At 36.7% G+C, this 22244-nt stretch overlaps 1 protein-coding gene across 1 annotated transcript in view; it reads right to left on the bottom strand.

Moving 5' to 3' along the window:
- Positions 1-1775: 1775 nt before the first annotated feature.
- Positions 1776-22244, bottom strand: part of LOC103761192 (desmocollin-2) — a 25315-nt gene continuing 4846 nt past the window's right edge. The window contains exons 2-15 of the mRNA XM_029959380.1: positions 20080-20282; positions 19481-19600; positions 18114-18269; positions 17092-17236; positions 15754-15920; positions 13405-13539; positions 11852-12037; positions 10196-10455; positions 9843-9985; positions 8477-8692; positions 8011-8244; positions 5206-5327; positions 3913-4149; positions 1776-3139 (exon numbers count right to left, since the gene is read on the bottom strand). Coding sequence (XP_029815240.1) covers positions 2942-3139; positions 3913-4149; positions 5206-5327; positions 8011-8244; positions 8477-8692; positions 9843-9985; positions 10196-10455; positions 11852-12037; positions 13405-13539; positions 15754-15920; positions 17092-17236; positions 18114-18269; positions 19481-19600; positions 20080-20282 — 2522 coding nt within the window. The 3' untranslated portion in view covers positions 1776-2941. The remainder of the gene's footprint in view (positions 3140-3912; positions 4150-5205; positions 5328-8010; positions 8245-8476; positions 8693-9842; positions 9986-10195; positions 10456-11851; positions 12038-13404; positions 13540-15753; positions 15921-17091; positions 17237-18113; positions 18270-19480; positions 19601-20079; positions 20283-22244) is intronic.

Genomic DNA, 22244 nt, shown 5'->3' with positions numbered 1-22244 from the left:
CCTTTTATTTTGAAAAAAATTTATTACTCACTGTTGTACAAAATATACCTAAAAATATGATGTTAAGATAATTTTGACACTGCTAGGTAGTTTGCAAATTACCTAGTTGAAGAGAAGAAATCACAATTTTTAAGGCGGTTCAAGACAGTAACAACAAGTGAATTATACATTTTAACATATTCCATTTGTAAGCTTTACACAAATGTTATCTGGTACTTGGTATCTGTAAACTTTAATGCTTTATACAAAGTTCCCATTCACATATTTAGAAGATACAATGAAAACAACATTCTACAATTCATTTTTTAAAGCATCTCATTTCTACTCTTCGTTTACAGAAATAGCTGGTTCAATTCAGAACTTTAATTTTTCAAAGAGCCAAACAAGCAGAAGTGATTTCAGATTTCTACTTTGTTTAAAAATGGACAAAAATTAAAGTAACTAATTATCTATGTTTGTTGAAATGTAAAAAAGAACAAAAACATTTTTAAGGCAAATTAGATTAGAAAAACATTACTCTGATTTAAATAATTTATTATTTTAATTCCAGGGTGGTAAGTTAGCAACCATCCACTTAAAACAGCCAATGCCAATTCAATTTCAGCTCATAAAAATTTGGTCTGTTCTTTTAGCACAGTATTACTATTATATTTCATGAGGAAAGAAACCATACTCCCAGAGGCTCCTCTACACCACCCTCCAAGTAATTTTCAAAAGAGTGCAGTCTGTTATTTATCCTAGGTCCTTCTGAACCATAGGATTTTTATATAATTTAAAAAAACAAACAAACAAAAACACCAGCAAACATTAAGAGAGGAAGGGGGAGACATTAATATTACCTTAAAAAGTGTATAGCCAATAACTAAACATAAAGATGCAGGACATAAAGCAGCAAGATAATCACCAGGGGACAGATCTTCACCTGGCATAAAGTCAGCATAGCTTCACTGGCATCAGCAGAGCAATCTTGACTTACATCAGTCACAGATCTGACTGTCCACGTACAGAAAAAATTGTTTATGTTAGTGATAAAGAAGAGCAGTGTTCAGAAGAGTAGTGTTAGCACACATTCTTTGAATAAAGTAAGTTCATAACACTATGGTTTTCATCTAGTATTTTGCTGCTGATGACTGTCACTCTTGTCACGGGCAGTGTACCTAGTTCAGGATGAATTCATTACCACTTTCAAATGATGCACTAAAATACATTGAGCATTGGTCTATGAAGTTCTTAACCACAGCCAGTTCTTACCAGAAATACACTGAAACCCATTTACAGTGTGAAACATAAGGTTTTGAAAGTACTATTTTATAACACTGGTAAGTTTTTCTATTATTATAGGTTTTCACTGACCATAATTTGTGTGGAATGAACTGCAACCACTGTAAGTCAGCAGCAACTGAGATTTAGAGCATCATGACTCTTGGCTGTTAGTAATTATTCCTTTTACAGATCATTAGCTATAGTAAATATTTAAAAATATCCCTAAGGCATATGTTTACAGAGCAAATCCTAAAAGCAGAATTAGAGCAACAGAAATAAGTAATTGCACAAGTTTCTCATAGGCACTGAGATGTTCTTTTAAGGCACAAGAGAATTCCCAGAGTTCAGAGGACAAATTACTTAACCAGGAGTGCAAATATTAAAAAAAAAAAAAAGAAACATTTAAAATCTGGGAAGCAGAGGTGAAATTCCACCTGCTGCTTATGACAGCATTCAGGTCCCACTACTGTCATCTGCCAAAGGTACTTCAGACTTTTCTGTGTGTGTCTGTGTGTGTATATATATATGTATATATAGTGTATATGTATGCTTAATCTAGTAAAATAAGAAATGGGATTCAGATGATTTCTGCCAGAGATGTTTGTAAATGCTCACCTCTACAACTACCACATATTACACTCAAAACAGACAGTTTATCCCAGTGTAATTTTGCATCTCAATAAAAAGATATTCTAAAACACATTATTAATGGATAATATGCTCAATCCATCTGAGCTGCATCTTCTGTCAAGTTCTACTTACAAAAAGAAACAGTTAATGAAGTCCATAACAGGGCAAATGGAAAGGTAGTCGTAGCTACACTGGACAAAACTCTCAGCAATGGTCATCATTTTTCTGCAATGATACTATGTCAAAACTCACAAGAAACTGAGGTACAAACTTAGGTGAAGTAAACATGAGATTTGTCTTGCGTTCATTTGAAATATGATAGTTACCTCTATTTTGTGATTTTTTTTTTTGATCTTTTATTTCTCTAAAAGAAAAATACATACTTGCATACAATGCTGATACCCTACGTGGTGATGCCATAAATCCCTTAGGATAGCAAGTTTGATGGGTGGTAACCCATTAGGAGAAAAATATATTTTTGAATATTATTTTACATATATACAATATATATATATTTAATTTTCAACCAAAATGTAAAGTTTTCTAATATATTTATGAGTATTCTTATGTCCAAAATGAAAAAATATTTTGTATCTCAGTTCATATAAGTTAAAAATTAACAAGGAATTTGATATCAACCAACAAAGTTCTTGTTTCATTTCTATAAAATTAAAAGAAAACAAAGAAACAGTGAGTTAAAAAGCTTTCCTTCTCCAAAGCCAAATATAGTAAAACTTTGAAGCTGAACAATTAATTAAAAGAACACCAAGTTTTGCATTTTAAGTAATCACGAAGAATGCAAAATGTAATCTAAGTAGGAACTAGCATTACTATATTAACCTAAAGACAAAATATTTTGAGTCTCTTATTTTGATGGAATGTGTCCAGTATAAGAAAATGTAAATTTAAAGCAAGAGTTACTTACACTCTCACCAGTCTATATAAATTTTTATAAACCTCTTCCCCCGTCAATTCAAAAATACCTAATATCACAAAAGTACGACAACCACTTATTTACAGGTTTTTTTCAGCACTGTGAAAGGCACATTTATCTTTTTATGCATGTTTCTGCTAATGTCCTAAACTTGGGTTCCAACTGATCTAAGAAGTCAAGTGCCTCTTCCTCATGCTGATCACTGCAGCAGCCTACAGAGCCAGCCAAGGATCCTTTTCCTTCATAGTTATATGAAAGGAGATAATCTTCAGAATGCTTCTGTTCTTCATCCTGTCTGCATAGGTGCACCTTCTGGATAGGAAGAGAACATATCTTATTATTTTCTTAAATTGTTATCCTAAACATATTGCATAAAAATAATTTCTTTTTGATTTACCTTTCATTGATTAATTTTTAATCAGAGTGTGTCCTCTAATGGATTCCTACATACAAAAAATGCACATGATTGGTCTATATCATTAAGACTACAAAATATAAGTATTTAATAAAGAAATCATTTCTACTAGTCATGTATGTACAATAAAAGAGGAAGAACCTGTTTAAATAACCTGTCAAGCCACTAAAATCCACTCAAAATTAAACAACTGATTTACATATAACTAGTTAGGCAAGTAGTGAAGAGTTTTTTGATCTCCAAGGCATGGAATGACTGCATTTCTAATGCTGTACATTCATTCCTGCTCCATTGCTAAGGTAAGCATGAGGTTTAAATTAGTACAAAGCAAGCAGTTAGAATAAAAGTAAACACATTCCCAGAAAAACTCACAAAAGCTTCAGTAATTATTCGAAATTAATAAATATTCAAAATGCAAAATAGCACACTGTCTATAGCTTAAGCCAAGAAAAGAAAGTATTTTACAGTAATGTCTGAAATATGTCAAGGATGACTTCTTGAAAGGGTGGTATTCCAAAGGGGATGCAGATGAGCAAAGGAGAGGAAAAATTAAATGAAACCAAAACCAGAAAGCCACCTTTCTAGAACAATTACATCTCTTCCTTGAAAAGTCTGTATATATTGACCATAACCTACACTTCAAAAAATAAATCAGTTTCAGACTACTTACTTCGCCTAAACGAGGATGTGTGAAATTACGCCATTCTGAGTAGGAGTATCTACATGTGTCCATCATAGTCTGTCCTCCTCCTTCTACAACTGATCCCAAAGTCTGGTGTCCAGCTCCCTTGACTGATTCCAAGGTATGCCCTCTTCCTTTTACCACTTCAAATGTTTGCTGATCTCCTGTTTTCACTCCATAACCTCCTTGATCACATGTATTTTGTAGAGGAATTATATTGTGATCCTAACAAAAAAAAAAAAAAAAGAAAGGCAATAGTGGGGATACATTTTCCTCCTTTTTTTTCAATTCAAAAGACAAAACAGCAATCAAAACCAGTCAAAACCGAAAATTAAGAAGTCTCCATCTCTGCACTGTGATATTTTGAATAAAAGGCTATCCTTAGTACTTAGCAAAAAAGGTCAGTAAATCGTCTTTGGAAAGGATACAATGACAAGGGGGAAGAGGGAAAATCTGCATTTAAATATGATATGAGATCCAATAACTGAGTTTTAATCCCAGTTAAATGTGCTACAATCCATATACTAGCTTAGAATGGCACTACATTATGCTTCACAGGCAACAGGATATCTGACACTTGTCACTCTTAGGGTTTCTTGGGTTTCAACATGAAGTAAACTACTGTTTTTAAACTCATCTCCTTTTCTTAGGGAGGACAATGTCAGGAGGTGGGGAACAACAGAAAAGAGGAAGAGTCTGAAGAGCTAAATTCTTGTGTACAAACACAGTCCTTGACCGAATGATGTTCATGGCAGACTAAAATGCCAAAAAGTAAGAAAAAATTTCATGAACATGGACAGTTCATGAAATCAACTGTATTTGGGGTCATTTTTCAGGGGAAGGTCAGAAATTGTACCTGCAATTTACAACAGTTACCTTCTAAATTTAAAAATCCTTCTCCAAGGAAAAACAATAATGCTTTGCCATAAACAGTATTCAACACAAGCAAAACAGCAAGTTTCCATCTAATCTCATAGTGGAAAGTGACTGAAGTAGTTAAAAGGTTCACCTGAAACTTCCAACCAAACACTTAAAATCTGGAAGAATTTAAGTTAAGCTAACGACTACAAGGTATGTTTAAATGTATAGTACTACCAAGTCTGCCTAAAGTAAGAATTTTCAAATTCTTGTAAAACGACAATGTGCATTTAATGATCCCTGCATTGACTGCTTAATTCCTTTACCAAATCACTCACTTGCATATGGTCCTGTCCTTAAATTGCAATGCTTTGGACATCTTAATTACAAGCTTCTACATTGAAGCAAACAGACATCACTTACCATCACTTCTTCACCTGGAGCTTCTGTGTTTGAAATGATTAAATTGTGATTGGCACAATCATCAGTCACCTGTCTGTGCATTACTCCACGGCCACAGCAGCCACAAATTGTGATCAGGATTACTATGGAAAGGAAACAATACTATAAACTTTACCTCATTATGGTATCTATTTACATTGCATAGTGAATTTTAAATGCCTAAGCATCAAAGCATTAATTATTTAAAAAATAATTAATTTCCGAAAATGCCCATATACAAAGCTGTATACATACACATTTTTTTCAAAAAGTATATGGAGTTTTCACTGCCTTGTTGAGCTATTTCGTTCTTCTAAAACACATCTTGGTTTCCCAAAAGAAACGCAAGTATCCTTTATGAAAGCATTGTGACTTCACAATTTCACAGTAACAAAAACTTTAGACCAGATCCAGGTGAAAAATCATGTCTTATGCCTACAACAAGGTTGTACATAAGACATTTTTCATCTGTGAATATGCAGATGTCAAATTATATCATAAGGAACTAATATGCAAGCTAAAGGTCTCAATACCAGAAACTTCTGTTTCACACAAAAGGTCAGCAGAACCCTGGAGGGCCTCCAGCATTATGTTACAGAACAATCTTATTTAATTCCTTGCATTCATTTTATTCCTCCTATAATACTACTTTTTGTTGTCATGAAGACTCACCCAGAAATGACTTTGCATAAAAGAATCATGTACAACTAACACCTCTGATGCAGAGAACCATTCTTTTTTCTTCACTTTTCAAATTGTTAGCTTAAAAATAAAGAAGCTCAAAGGAACAGAACAGTTCTGCCTAACTGCCCACTGAGCAATCTGACGTCTGAAAACAAAAATTTCTGTGAAAACTGGCCAAGAGCCACTTTCAAGTTAATTTAGCTTCTGTAGCATCAGCTGTCAGCAAGATCAGCACCAGTGATTCTGGCAGTCTGCTTCCTGATGCTGACAGATGGGAAGAAGATATCCATGACAGCACTGAGTACAGGATACACAGGGTAAAACCTAGCCAACAAAATAAAGGATCCATTTAAAAGGGATGCAGTCAAGAGGCAATGACAGAAAGGCAGCTGACATTTCACACAGTTCCTTTACTGAGAGTTCCCACATCTGAAAATTCTACCTTCGGGCTATATCACAAATTTGGGTACCTGCCCTGTTGAGATAAAACATTGATCTATCTAGCTTTCACAACATGTCCAGGTCCCAGTCTTCTATCTACCTGAGTAAGAACAGCTTGCTGAGATTCAACAGGAGCAGGACAGTTTAATTACTACCAGAAAAGCACAGAGAAGAAAGAGGTAAGAAAAAAAAACAAAAACAATGCAAACTCTGAAATACTAGTTTACTGTAAAATGTCCTCTGTGATTTTAAAGGATGTTATATCTGATTCTGGTAAAAAAAAATTATCTGGTTTTGCTTTTGCATATCACTGTCACTATCTCACTGGTTAACAGCAATATTACCCTTCTCAGAATCTTTTAGGTTTTGGGTAACTCCAGTTGCACAACATATATTTAAGTTTTTAGTCTGCTTTGGAAGTATTCAACCTGTCCTTCAACATTTCTGCATGTGGGATGGGGCAACTCCGCATGTACATACAGACTAGGCAATGAGAGGCTGGAAAGCAGTGCCACGGAAAGTGATCTGGGGGTCCTGGTCGATGGCAAGTTGAATCTGAGTCAGCAGTGCCCTGGCAGCCAGGAGGGCCAACCCTGTCCTGGGGAGCAGCAGGCACAGCATCATCAGCCAGTCAAGGGAGGGGATTGTCCTGCTCTGCTCTGCACTGGTGCAGCCTCACCTTGAATACTGTGTGCAGTTTGGGGCACCACAATGTAAAAAAGATTAAAAGATACTAGAAAGTGTCCAAAGGAGGGCAACAAAGACAGCCTTGAAGGGAAGCCGTATGAGGAGAGACTGAAGTCATTTGGTCTGTTCAGCTTGGAGAAGAGGAGACTGAGGGGAGACCTTATCCGAGTCTACAGCTTCCTTGTGAGGGGAATTGGAGGGGCAGGTAAAGATCTCTTCAATCTCATGACCAGTGACAGGACTTGAGAAAACCGCATGAAGCTGAATCAGGGGAAGTTTAGGCTGGATATCAGGAAAACGTTTTTCACCCAAAGGGTGGTTGAGCACTAGAACAGGCTTCTCAAGGAAGTGGTCACAACACCAAGCCTGTCTTGAGTACAAGAAGCATTTGGAACTACACTCTCAGGAATATGGGAATTCTTGGGGTGTCCTATACAGGGCCTCAATGATCCTGATGGGTCCCTTCCAACTCAGCATATTCTATGATTCTATGATAATACGGGCTCTTGCAAAATCCTTTGTGAAATCCAATGTCTCAGATACTCCATGTTTTAATTCACAACACAAGAAAGATCACAAAACGCTCAAGGAAATTAATTTCAGCATTTCTAGAAACAGATATGTTTCTAGAACTCACAAACTTTGCTTGACCTGATAAGCACTATAATACCATCCTCTTTTGGTTCAAGTGCTGAATGCAGGTTTTTTGGCCTCAATAGCATGAACATACAGAACATCTTACACAAAATATACTTAAATGAATAAACAAAAAGCCACAGAGTAACTACAGCACAAGATGAGAGCAAGAAGCCTGTGATACTGACACAAATAGAGCAGATACATTAAATCAGTGATGAGAGCTATACAATTGTCAAAATAAAAAAATGTTTTAATTAAATTTGAATCAGTTTCTCTAAGCTGATTTTAAAAATTAAGTGGTTTTGCATTTTGTGTTTAAAAAAACAGTGTACTTACGCAGCAATAACAGCGATCCTAAGATCATTGCAAGGATGGCCCAGAGACCAAGAGTAACATTTCCACCAGAAAGCTGACGGCTCCTACCATCGCATTCAGTTGGAGTAACACAATCACAGAAGTTAACTCTTACAGTGGACTCTCCTACCTTTCCTCCGTTATCCATCACACTTACAGGAATATCATAAATTCCAAATGGAATATCACCCTTTGGTGAAAGATATGCACAATTATCTGTAAAAAAAATGACAAAAGTAGATCTAGTGTCAACAATACCTGCAACTCAGTTGTCACAAATATGACCGTAACCACAATCTTCCCTTCTGTTGCAGCTATACTGCCACCAGATCCGCATTAGTTTAAAGCTAGATTAAATGTGGTGACAAAAAAACTACATCGTGGAAGGATTTATACTTTCAGCACCTTTTAACCTACAGCTAAATGAGGAGAACAAGTCTTAACGTACCGTTTTGTGCATTTATCTTCCACATGGAAGCCAAGTTACGGTCAGTTATGCGATACACAAAGGGTGTGCTGTACGGAGCCTCATCATCATCCTGTGCAGTAAGGCAGATTGGTTCTCTGTCTCTGCACATTATATAGTCTGTCTGAGCGATTCGTGGGAAATTCTTGTTCCCAGGCACGATGCAAACCTGAATTGTTCCAGTGCCTGTTTTACCATCTGTGAGACAAAAATAACTAGTTTCAGCACTTACTTCTAACATTCGCATATTAATTCCTAGTCCAAACTTTCACAATAAAATATCATCAACTGTAACATCGAAGTTTAGAAGTAAGGTGGAAAGCAACTGCTGATTTAGCCAGAGAGAGGGTTCTCTCTTGGCTGCTTCTCTTTGCTTGGCTGGATGCAGATAAATCAACAGCTCCCAAATCTCCATATTCTGCATGTGCAGACAATGTATTTTGTTGACCACGTGTATCTCTGTGGGAATACACGGCGTTCTAACAGGAGGAATAGAGGCGGAAGAGCCCATAAACCAGGAATAAAGGACACTAAGACAATCGGAGTAAAAAGCAAAAAGTGAAGATCTCCAGCCTTTTAACTTCTGGAAGGAGAAAATAAATTGCACTTTCATTGCTCTCACCTCTTCTGGGAATACAAACACTTTAAGAAACAGTGGGGCTTCTTTCTGTCCTCTACCCTCTAAGTCACCATGCAGTAGCAGAGTTCATCAGTGGCACTGCCACCAAAATCTACGTGCAAGAATTGAATGAGCTCTTCCTCCTAATTCCATTTTTTTCAGTACACAAACGGTCAGTGCATGTATATGCATTCCCGTGAAATTACATCAAGACTACTTTTTAATCCTTTCTCTAGAAACAACTGATTGCAGATTCATATATCATCTTTATAAACAACAGAAATTCTAAACAATTTAAATTCATATTATTTATATTTAATATACAAACTGGGACAGAGAATTTTTAGCTGCAATGTCAACAATTTCTTTTCCAAAAGTTTTCTCAACTTTCCCTGTTGACAAGTTCACAGCTGCCAGGTGCTATCACTTAAAAAACAACAGTCAAGGAATAGAAGAATACAATCCACAGGAAAATCTCCCAATTTAAAATTACTAGAGGATTTTAAATGGGGACAGATAACTTTCCAAAACACTGAGAATTTTCCCTGATTTTCTAAAGGTTTTCTCTGCTGTGTAATATTCCCTAAGCATTTGATGGAGCTATCCCAAAGACACAACAATGGACTAGGCGGGCCATTAGTCGGAACCACTACTTTTGTCCCCACACTAAATTTGCTCATAAACATCTGTTACAGACCACAAAGAATGCCAACAACATTTAGTACTCACTTCTGTCTATTGCAAGGACTGTGATATTGCATTGGCCTCGTCTCATTTCTCCTATGTCTCGGTCCAAGACTTTAACAGTTCTGACTTCACCCGATTTGTCATCTATGTTGATCCAATTACATTGTCCAGGTGGTATCCGGTACCTGCCAAGAATAATTTGTCTTGTTAAAGATCCCAAACATACGTACCTACCCATATGTACAGACATAAATATTTAGATACATGTATTCATATACACTCTCACAGGTGTGCAGGTGCACACACATATACACAGCACCAACAACTTTTTCCCCTTTCCTGTATCCCACTCATGCTGTACTCCAAAAAAACTAGTAGGTAAAGTTGTTTCATACCTTATGCCTTCACTATTTCCAGTTTCTGGATCTTCTGCTACATATCTCCCAATAGCCGTCCCAATATCTTCACATTCTTTAACATCTAAGCGCAACAGACATGGTTTAAACACTGGTCCCTCATCCACATCCAGGACGTGCACTGTAACAGAGCAGGTGCTCTGGGAAAGCTGTTGTGAATGTGGTGCCAGCAGATAGGGTGCCTCATTGTTGACTCCAATGACAAGGACCCTTTGCTTGGCACTTTCATAGTCCAGTCCCTGTAACAAAGGTGGGGTGTTGTTTTTTTTTCCTTCAAACAAATACAAAACTTGGTATTGCTTTCACTGCTGAATTATTAAATAGATAAAACCGTACCACACTTATTTACAAAAGAAACCAGCTATCCTTCTTGAACATCCATTTTGAGACACAGTAAAGGGACACGATTTTTTGAAAAAAATGTTAAGTTCTAAGTTAGTCAAAGAAAAGAGCCTGAGGAAATACCCCTAACATGACAAGCAGCACCCCTGCCAAATTTTATATGAATATTCTGTTACTGAATTACTAGTAGAACTGAGAAAACAATTAGATGTGGTGAGGTATTTTCCTCTTCCATATCTAGTTGGCTATTATTTTAGCTTACATACATTTCCTTTCCACCACTAGTCAATCACACTTCTTTCCAGTACCTACAAATACATCTGAATCTATAGGGTTGACAGTAAGTAGTTACCATTTATTCTTCAGACCTACCATTTTTCTCCAAGGTCATCATATGCTTTTAATAGAGCTAATTTTATCCTGAAGTCACAATACTCTCTACTCTACTACAGCATTACAAAAAAGATAAGAAATTTCAACTGTCTTCATATACCAGGGACAGAGCTTAAGAAAAAGTTCTAATGATTACTGGTAAAAAAAACCATAATAAATAACTAAAAAAAATATTACTGGCAGCTCTACCTCTATAACTTACATCTTCAAATTTTAACATTAATATTCTCTGCTCCTGAGAAGTTACCTCTTACAGCAGTTTTAACAGATGATGAAAAAGAGGCATGAAAAGGCAAAGGGATGTGCTGGAGCACAGATGCCATGGATCTTTTACCTCACATCTGTAAAGTACTGGGTATAACAAGTAACTAAACTAATACACAAAATAGCGTACGTGTACTCTCTCACACCCCAGAAAAGCAAACCACAAGTCACTACACTGCAAAATAAATTCTGGAGAGTTTTATGCTGACATAATAAGTTTAATTCAACTCCAAGAGAGAACAAGACTGGAGAAGGTGCTCAACCTTCCCCTCCTTTGCCACTCTCCTGTCTCTGTTAAAAAAAACAGCCACGAAGCATTCCTCAAATTACATCCCTAAATCTAAATAACAACTGTAGAACAAGGCAAAAGCACCAAGCTCTTCTGAAATGACAAACTAGAGGAAATTCCTTGGATTCTGAGCACACAACATTGAGCAGTAGTCTGGAAGGTGAACTTTGCGGGTTATGTACCATACACAAGCCTCAATCGCTGTGTGTAATCTGCTCTAGAAGAGTGTTCAGCTCAAAAGTCTGATAAACCTTACAGTTACAGATATTCTTTGAATAAAAATGATTCCTATATTATTAAAAGTAAAACCTGAAGAAACATAAATTTTCCCTCCAGCTTTTACTTACCTTGACAACACATAGTATTCCTTCGTTTGTGTTTTTGTCTGTTGTAATTTCAAAGGCCTGATCATCATTTCCTCTTATAATTTCATACACTGCTCCTGAGCCAGGTGAACCAGGTTCATCAAGATCAACAACAGAGACTCTCAGTATTTCTACACTCACTCTGTTTTCCTCCACTCGCGTTTCATACTTGGAAAATAAAAAAAAAATAATAATAATTTAAATCAGAGAATACTGTTCCACGATGGAGTACTGAAGAACACCATATTTAAATAACACTACTTAAACCCAAGGGGTCAATTTACCAAAGTGCTGAAATGATTTGTTTTGTTTTCATGCATTATCATATCTTCCCCACTCCTCCCTTACATCCTAGGTCAAACAGTAACCCTTTCCTGCTAGCACAGTTGAAATCTCAGCTTCTTCATACACTCAAACTGTCATTGACATAATTATTTCTAGAATTCTTCTTCCAGGAAAGGTAAATTAGCACAGTTCCCCTCACTTACACAAGCTATAGATTCTAATTTACATACAACATGATCAAACTGAGAATTAGAAAGAGTATTGGGCAAATTAAAAAAAAAAAAATATATATATACACATATATATATATATACACACACATATATACATATACACATATATACATACATATATACACACACACATATATATATATATCTCCAAACTAACCACAAGAACTTGAAGAAAAGCCAAAAAGGATGAAATACATCTTCTCTACTTAGATGGCAAAGGATAAAAGGGCTTTTCTTATCTTTATCTTTTTAAAGAGCTTTGTTATTCTCTACGAGGTCAAGAAGAGCAAATAAGAGAAAAAATGTCAATTAATATTACTGACGATATTCTACAGTAGTGAAGGCAAAAGGTAAAGTACATGTATTCCTCAGGAATAATGAATTATTTTTCATAAATTTCATATTACAAAATCTCCTGTGGTATTTGAGCTATGTACATGGTTTTTGAGACATACTCTCTGTCCTGAATCATACAGATGGCAGGAATAAGCAAAGCCATAAGGCTGAGTTATAGCTATTAGTGAACAAGAAGTGGCTTAAATACTTCTGTAGAAGAAAAAAATATGTTGGAAAATCACAGGAATCTCAGTGAAAATCCTTGCATCTACTTCACTGACAAGTGCTTTTTCATTTGCAACACAGAAGTAGCCAAAAGCTGGTCAAATGGTAATGCAGTCATGACGATGCTTAGGAGTGAATCTGTTTTTCCCCCAGAAAAAAATGGTTAAATTATGGGATTTCTAAATCCATGCACTGCAGGAGAAGTGAATGAAAGAGTTACATCTGCTTTCTCCCAATATGCATGAGGTAAATGACTCAAAACAACTCATATACCAATAGGTCTAATTACCAAACAGCACAACAACCAACAGGGGATTCTGAAACATCTATATTGGCATTAACTGTCTTAGGGCATTAGGCTTCATCTGAAGGTCAGTCCATCAGGAAATTAGAAAGGGGATGAAAATAGTCCTTTTTTTTTAAATCATTATACTGACAATTCATTTATGCACTTACTTGTATCTGTTTAAAGGATGGTGCATTGTCATTTGTATCTTCGATTTTTACAACCACTGTTCCTGTAGTGCACAAACCAAAAGGTTGACCTGCCATATCTCTCACTTCAACTAACAAAGTGTAACTGGGAACAAGCTGAAAAGAAAAATAAAAGCATACAGAAGTCTGACATGCTCACTTTTTTAATCGCATAGTTACATACAAGAGTAGAACTAAATATTTCACCCCTGCTCCACAACTCTGCTCTTAATTCAGCACTCCCCAACAAAATGAGGCAATTAGCTTTGGGGCTTTCTACCATATAGTTCCAAAAGGAAAAGCAGCAAAATACTTTTTGGTGGCTAAGCAGCACTGAGTTCAGTTTCTGTGGGCAACATGCAGGATATATCCTGTATCAAATAAAGCTTCTCACAATGTCAGCATTATTTTCCAAAACCTGAAGTTTTGGAAAATACAGATGAGGCACCTTCACCTGCTATTTGTCTTTCCTTTGAAGCAACAGAGTATTCCCTTAGGTTGCCAGGAGGTAATGCGTTTCAGTGTATGCCCCTTGTTTCACTAAGGATGAACAAAAAACAGTGCTGCAATCAGCCTCTGTTTGGGCTATACATGATAAGGCAATGCCTGCCATTTGGCAAGGTCTGGTATTGAAGGAGTCAGTGTCCTTATCAGTTCCAAGGGGTTCCCTGATAAGCAGCTCACTTAAATCACTGACTTGAGTCAACAAGTCAACAGCAGAAAGCTTTTTTTAGCCTTGCTAGTACCTGAACAACCACAGAAAAGAGGACCCGGGGAGGGGAAATGGTGCGGGCAGAGGAGTAGGGGACAGGACACAACACAGTAAGATAGATGAGGCACAAAATGAGGGAGTTTGTAAATCAAGACAGTAACTCCAGTTCCCAACGCCTGGAAGCACCATTCATTTTCTCTGGTGCAGGAAAGAAATCTCCTGTTCAATTTCATAAGTTTATCTTTAAAAGATATGGAGTGGACTAATTTTTCAATCCTCCCTTCCTTCCCTCAAGTAGTCACTGTGACAGCTTCTTTAGTAGTCACAGTGATGCTTCGGATCACTGCATTTTTCTCTTGTTAAAAAAGTTGAGCACTGTACCTGCAAGTGCAAATTTTGCAACATGCTGTTTATGTGGATTTTTAGCCATGAAACAAAACAACATAAATATATCATAAAGTAATTCTTTTTATCTTTAGAAAAGATGTGCCTGTAGCAACGTTCTTTTCTAGAATGATTGTCTTATGCAAGAAATATTATTTTGAATTACATGCGCCTGTCAGTTTTTTCTAGTGTAAAAAATCTCTCACGTGACATTCTATAAAAAAAAAAAAATCCTGTATCTTATTTGCTCAAAAGCTAGTTGATAAGAATAAATGGCTGGCACCCTAATTTTAGAAAATGTTATATTATTGTTTAGATTTCAAATACTGGAGATATTTCTGTCGAATATAGGATAAGTGACTACTTCCAGAGAAACTGGTTCATCTCCGTAAGGAAGCAAGAGGCACAGCAAATGGAACTTAATTAGGAGGAAAGAGTGGCTTACAGGATTCATGGACACAGACAGAGTAAAAATCCATAGGTCAAACAGCAGAGCCATGGGGAAGTCCCCTGCCAAGGTTAGATAGAATACGGTAGATCTATGCAGAAACTCTCTGGACTAATTAGAGGTCTCTGAAAAGCTTCAGAAGCTCCTTAGAGAGGGTAACAAAAGTGGGTAACAGAAGCTGTATACGGTGATTCTCATGCAAGCAATTCATAGAACCATAGAAAGGCTTGGGTTGGAAAGGACCATAGAGAGATCATCTAGTTCCAATCTACCATGAGATTCCATTCACTAGATCAGTTTGCTCAGGATACTGTAAAACCTGGCCTTGAACACCTCCAGGGATGGGGCAACCACAACCTCTCTGGGCAACCTGTTGCAGTGCCTCTGTACGTTCTGAGTAAAGAATTTCTTCCTAACCTCTAACCTAAATTTCTCCTCTTTTAGTTTAAAACCATTTCCCTTTGTCCCAACACTGTCTGCCCATGCAAAAAGTCACTCTCCTTTCTCATAAGCTCCCCTTTAAGTAATAAAAGGCTGCAATGACGTCTCCCCAGAGTTTTCTCTTCCCCAGGCCTGTCTTCTTAGAAGAGCTGCTCCAGCTCTCCAGCCATCTCCATGGCCCTCCTCTGGACCTGCTCTAACAGGTCCATGTCCTTCCTGTGCTGAGGACCCCAGAGTTGGATGCAGTACTCCAGGTGGGGTCTCACAAGGGCAGAGCAGAGAGGGGTTAAGAAGCTATCTCTCTGTGCACTAGATAAGACATTAAAGAGGCTTCAGGAAAGATCACCTCTCTGTCCAGCTGCGGCAGCAATACAGAAATTACACCGGTGTCACCATGTAAAGAAAATGCTGGAGTAATTGGTGGATTTTGTGACACAATGCGGTATTTCAATGTAGTATGCAGAGTATAAGGCTCATCTCTGTCCTCTGCAGTCACTTGTCCAACAACAACACCTGTAAACACAATACAGGAATTTTTAGTTCCAGAAAAATCTGCATATAATAAAAAAAACTATTTGAACAGGTATTTCTGTTTTAAACACATGAAAATAGCTACTTGGTCATTTAGTTATAAATTAAAATAATATTTAAAACACAGTAAATAGCCGTAAAAAAACAGTATTAGTGTAAAATTATCTAATTTAACCCTCCGGGTATTTTTTTTGCCTTCTTAGACAAAGTTGTGATTATTGCAGCTGTCAGAAAGAACAATCCAAAGAAACACTGCAAGTTTACATTTCAGTCAGTGTTTTTGACAGTGACTTCTAATTGAGCATCTCTAAAACAGTTGAAAAGGTGTTGCCAGGGGATGGACGAGGAGGTTCAGGAGCTTTCTGACCTGATTCAAATTGCACTACCCCGTCACACGAACACTGCTATACCTCCTCCCCATAGCCCCACTGGTTTTGGAACTTCACTTTAAATCAGGAACTCACACAGTAAGAAGTAAAGCAGCTTAGAGAACGAAATGCAACTGGTTTTTTGGGGTGATGGGGAAGACACTTTGTTTCCTTTTTTGTGAAGCAAGTTAGACTTTCCCCACCCTACAGCCCTACCCTAGGAGATGGGCGAGGAATGGCAAACCATGGCTTTCACATTCCTTATTGTCTGGGGTCCACCTTTCTTCTCCCTGCTTTTGTTGCCTGTTACACAGACACATGAAAGTCAGTAACAGGCAAATCCCAGCCTTTTACAGCTATGGGCAGAAGCAAGACTTTCTCCACCTCTCCCAGGAAAAGTCTCACCTTAGTTCATTAGCTTGGACAAACGCTGCAAGCTTAACCAAAGGCATTTTACACCTTAGAATACCGCCTTTTTAGTTATTTAGGAAACTTCTAAAAACTTTTCAGGGAAACAGATTTTTTGTATAAAATAAAAATAATAATGTTCTGAAATTCTTACACCATTTCAGAACACTGAATCATCTCAGTTTTTAAAAATTTCTTTTAACAATATTTTTCACTATGATGGAGATGACATTTTGGAATTTCTAATAATTAAGAAATCTTGAGCTGCTCTTTGCAAATTCAGTCTCTGCTGTAACAAAATACTCCTCAGGAAATCTCATTGAAATTCATTAAAAGGCTGAGTAGTGGTATGTTCACAGATTTAAAACAATTCTTACCAGGCTTGGAATTTTCAGGGACACAAAACTCAAACAGATCTTTTGTAAAATATGGAGCATTATCATTATCATCTTCTATCCTGATTGTATGCACAAGTGGTACTTCTGGTGAATAACCATCTGGAGTGGTTGCAAAGCAAATGATCTGGAGGATGTAAATTCAGTGCTTAAGCAACAGGCAGTATTATTACACTTTTACTTCAATGAAAGAGCCAATAAAATAAAATACAATGTGAACAGCATACCCTTTTCAAGACCAGACTCTTCAGACACATGGAAGGGAAAGTGACAGGTATCTTAGAGTGACAGCAACACAAAACCTTTAAATGCTTCTAATCTTCCCCCTTTCCATTCCTCACACTACAAATATTTGAATCACTTTCTTCCTGACATCCCCCCAACTCTATCAAAGACTTTTTCCAAATGTCTTGAACGCATTTTTTTCCGAGTGTTTATGAGGCAATCTCAGCATTACCAGAATTTATACACAAATATTGCTATTTAAAGCAAAACCAAGAATGACAGCAATTTGCCCATTATAACATAATCCAATAAAATGCAGCGAAATTACCTAACTAGAAGGGGTTTCTACTAATTGCCTTCTTACACTTCTCAGCCAGTAGAGAGAGCAGTGCACCTTGTTAACAAAATATCAGAACTGAACAGTTTGGGAGAGACTCAAAAAACCACAGCTGTCTAGTGTTTATAATTATTTTGGGTTTTGTAGACCTTTTCAACCTCCCCTTAAAAACTCTTCCTAAAAGTGATGTAAACCGAATAGCCCACTACCTTTATGCTGTAATTAGTCTAAGCAGTGAAAAGCAAAACTATTCTCAAAGTCTAGATGACCAGTTATTTTGGTCACTGATTTCATCTCTTCAACACCAAGGATATTACTCAGAACAAAGAGCTGATTCCACACCTTGTCTGCTGCTAGTTTCCCCTGTAACCCAGTTGTCAAATAAATGCATGACAGAAAGAAAAAAAAAAAGTAATCATATTTACACAACTTAGGCCTGTACCTGAAAGCTTGGATATTGTTCCCGGTCTACTGCACGAGTAGCAAAGATATTTCCAGTTTCTCTTTCTATGTAAAATAAACCCTTTGGATCTTGATCAATTCCTGGTCCACTTGCAGAATAATAAATAGTGTAGTTCTGAGCTGTGTCTGACTGGACCTATAAGAAGATGTTTTTAAGCCCAAGGAAAAACAGCAGGATCATTTTAATACATTTCCCCCTTTTCATTATCACATTTAGCACAAACAGGAATTCTTAAAAAAAAAAACCACCAAACTTGATTTACTTCCATAGAAGCTTAAATTTCACAGAATAGGAGAACAGTCTGCCATGTAACTGCCTTCCTTTATAATGTGTGTACATGAGAAGGGGAGTTAATTCATAAAACTCATAAATGTTTAGAACTATCAAACAAGTAAAGAAATGACAGTATGCAAAAAAAAAAAAAAATTGAAATCTAATCTCTCTAGAATACTGCATATACGAGGCACATCCTTGTCCTGATCAAGAGATTTTATTTTTATTGCATTCATTGAGAATGAGCTGGTTTGCAACTAGAGAAGAAAAAGTGGAGGAGGCAGAGAAAGGAGAGGAGGAAGGAAGACGACCCAGACTATGGTCCAGACATATGCCAATTCAGACAGCTTCTCTGCATCTCATTACAAGCACTAAGGAGGTAACATTAGTTATCTATTTATAAATACTCTTCTACAAAAATACTTTCCTTACCTACTGGATGCCAGAAGTTAGGAAGGTAAGATTAGAAGAATGATTGCTCTGCACAGACTCTGTTATTACACTTGTCTCTACACATCTGCTCCCAGCCACTCTGTAATCTAGAGAAGGCTAGATAGATCTATGATAACTTCAGTTCTTTCATTTCTCTTTCACGCCTACTTGTTTTCTTCCAGTAAGTACTGTTCCAAATAACACAGGCCATATTCAGTCTTCAAGGCTGAAGGCATACACCTCAAGCTCCAGAAAGGATGAAGACATGCAGGTAAAATTTACCCCAGTCTGTGTTTACAAAACCTCTTTCTGGGCAACGTTTAGTGGAGGGTTGTTTGTTGGTGGTTTTTTTTTGTAATTATACACTTCAGTGATTTCCAGGACAAAAGAGCTCTCTTTGATAGTATGCTGCTCTCCTTTTTTTCAACTCTTGCACAATTCCAGTTCGCTCCAACAACTATGATCACAAGTTATCTCAGCTACAAGACCATGAGATATACAATGAACAGGACAGAACAAGACAGAGGAGTAATAGCAGGAACATCAGTAGGGAACACAAGACAGCTCATTTTCTTCTTCATCATCAAAGTCACATAAAAAACTAGCTTGGGACATAAAATTGGGGGTTGTATAAAACGTACCTGCTGAATTTGTAGAGGAAAAGGTCCCAGTGAGTTCTCTATCATAACGGATGGAATAGGGCCCCACCTTCTTTTGGTTCGCTTGAGAACTGTATCTCTAGCATGCCTGGTCTTCTGTGTCTGGGTCCAGGAGATAAAAAGACAGATAAGAATATATCCATTTATTCTTAACCATGTATATTTTTGTTTAACTGCCGTCTTGTGTCTCCATCTTCCCCCCCCTCCGTTGCAGTCCTCCTACGGATCCTTTTTTTTTTCCCAAGGTCTTAATTTCTGATTATACCTATGATAGTATTCCAAGTTTTTTCATTTGCTGTAATACTTTGCATGAATAAAATCTGCTTTAATTCCTCAAACATGGCTTTTAAGATTCTTGACATTCCTGATTAAACTACTTGCTAGTATCTCCCCTTTGAGAAAAGCAATCTGCTGACTTAAGAAACCCAGTAATCAACATCTGCTAAATAAAATTACACTCTGTACCAGTATTTTGCCCTATTATTTGAATTCCAAAAGTCAACTACAGTCACCCAGCATGAAGCTGTACTCTGTGAAACAGAATTTCAAATAAGTAAGGTATCTTGAAATCAGAAGCTCACCTTCTTTTCTTCTTCCACTAAGCTAACATGTATTTTCTTTTCAACTTGTTCTTGAATGTCTTTAAGTAATATGGTAAAAGTTTTTTTCTCAGCAGACAAAGAAAGAGCAGATGTTGTGTACACAGAACCATCCTCTAGAATCTTGAAGTTCCCATCAGTGCTACTGATAAACTCTGCAGACTGAAGGCATTCTTTCAAATCAACTACAAGAAAAATGGACAATAACTCAAACACAAAAAAATAACATCCTCATAAAACAACAAAACGTGCCCCAAGTAAAAATTACATTTACTGACAGAGTCTTCAAGTATTTGTTCATTCAGTATTTAAGCACCACAAATACAGACTCTAGAACCCATGTATGCACTCAGATTTGACCCAGTTTACATTAATTTCCACCCTTGTGTTCACAAGTAGCTCCTAAAAAACATCGGTGCATTATGGATATCTCTCAACAAAACACTATTACAATGGTAAAAGTACTGAAGCATCAGAGATGAATTAATACATTTAAGTGCAAAAAACATTGTAGACGTGTCCATTATTGATCAGTAGCTATTACAGTTGCCTTGTGCTCCATGCCCTACAATATCAGTGAAGACGATTAATTAATGCAAATACCCAATGGAGATGTTACATCTTGGAAGTTTCGCCCTCAGGAGGAAAGCACTGACTGGTACTGTGTGATTTAATAGTCTTGGGAGGACAAAGGCCTTTAAATTATGAGGCAGACAGATGGGAGAGATAAAGACTAACTCTAGAACAAACTATTAGCAAATTTTTAATATGTATGTGATAGAATCCCAGGTTTATAGAAAGTACCAGGTAATTTTAGCATACTTCCAAGATATTTTTCACTGCATTTGCTATCACTTGTGGTTAAAATAAATTCTTACATGCTGCAAAAAACTTGGTTTACCAGCAAGTAATTCAGCATTACAGCTGGAGAAAAACCAGGATACTTCCAATGAATTGCAATAGGACCACAGCACTAAGCAAAAAGGATTTGGCACCTTGAAAAAGATGGAAGCCAGAGACCAAACTCCAGACAAATGATCCTTGCTGAGTACAAGAGATCTCAGTGTCATGTTCTCCAAATCAGAACTCTTCAATACTTCTTCAATGTTATCATAGTGGGTGGGACACTACTCTATCAAGGCTGATTGCAAAATTCTCAAAGTAGATTCAGAATTTCATCCCATATATGCAGATGATATTTTCAATAAACTATATTCCATTTCTCTTTCAAAACTACAAGGACAGATATGAAGTATAATTTTAAATATGATATGATTTCTTCTTTCTCTTAAGTTTGACCTTTATCTGTTTAAGTAAATATTTGCTACACTTTCTATGGTACTGTAGCAGTGACTCCTGTCCTTTTTCACCTATACAGTGAAAACGCAGTATTGAAAATAGCACTGCCTTACTTAAATGTGTTTCATACTGCTGCATATTACATCACTGCATTTTCAAAAATACCAGACTGAAGATTTTGTTTCTGATGGTTATATGAGTCAACACTACGTTCAGTTAGTTATAGCTTTGTGGCATTTTTTTTTTAAAGCCTCTCATCTAAGTTAAAAGTATCAAAAAATCTAACAACAACCAGGAAAATCCTGACTGATTTCACTGTCAAGATATAGTCCTTGTATAAATGCAAAATACTTCTCAATAAATGTTTAAGTAATGTCATTTGAGCTATAGTGGTTTTGTTAAATGTTTGGGTGAAAAAAAAAGTTTAAGTTGAATGCTATGCAATTTATTTCAAAGCAGTGCAATAACATGAAGTTTTATTTTTATATAAATCCAAGTTTATTTACACAGAGAAATGTTGAAGTCTATGAGAATTCACACAGCTATAGCAAGCTTCTTCATTTAAAAATTTAAAAATAAGGTCAATGAATTTCCACTATACAGCTAGATTTTCTGAGCACTTGCATTGTGATGAACTACCAATCCACTTATTATTTATATATTATCCTTCCGTAGGAATGTGGATTAAGATTGCAGAGTTGCAGCATATTCCTCTGTTGTGGTAGGACTCATAAAGGGCACCTCTGAATCCTCAAACTCAGTCTCAGGCACAACAGAACCCTGTAGGAGTTCTTATGCCACACCTTTTAAAGCTGCCTTTCAAAGACTGGTCTGAAAAAAAAAAAAAA

Source organism: Manacus vitellinus, unplaced genomic scaffold, assembly GCF_001715985.3.
Source record: "Manacus vitellinus isolate BGI_N305 unplaced genomic scaffold, ASM171598v3 scaffold_1_pilon, whole genome shotgun sequence".
NCBI lineage: Eukaryota > Metazoa > Chordata > Aves > Passeriformes > Pipridae > Manacus > Manacus vitellinus.
The sequence above is the reverse complement of the archived record's forward strand: the minus strand, read 5'-3'. Positions and strand labels throughout refer to the sequence as shown.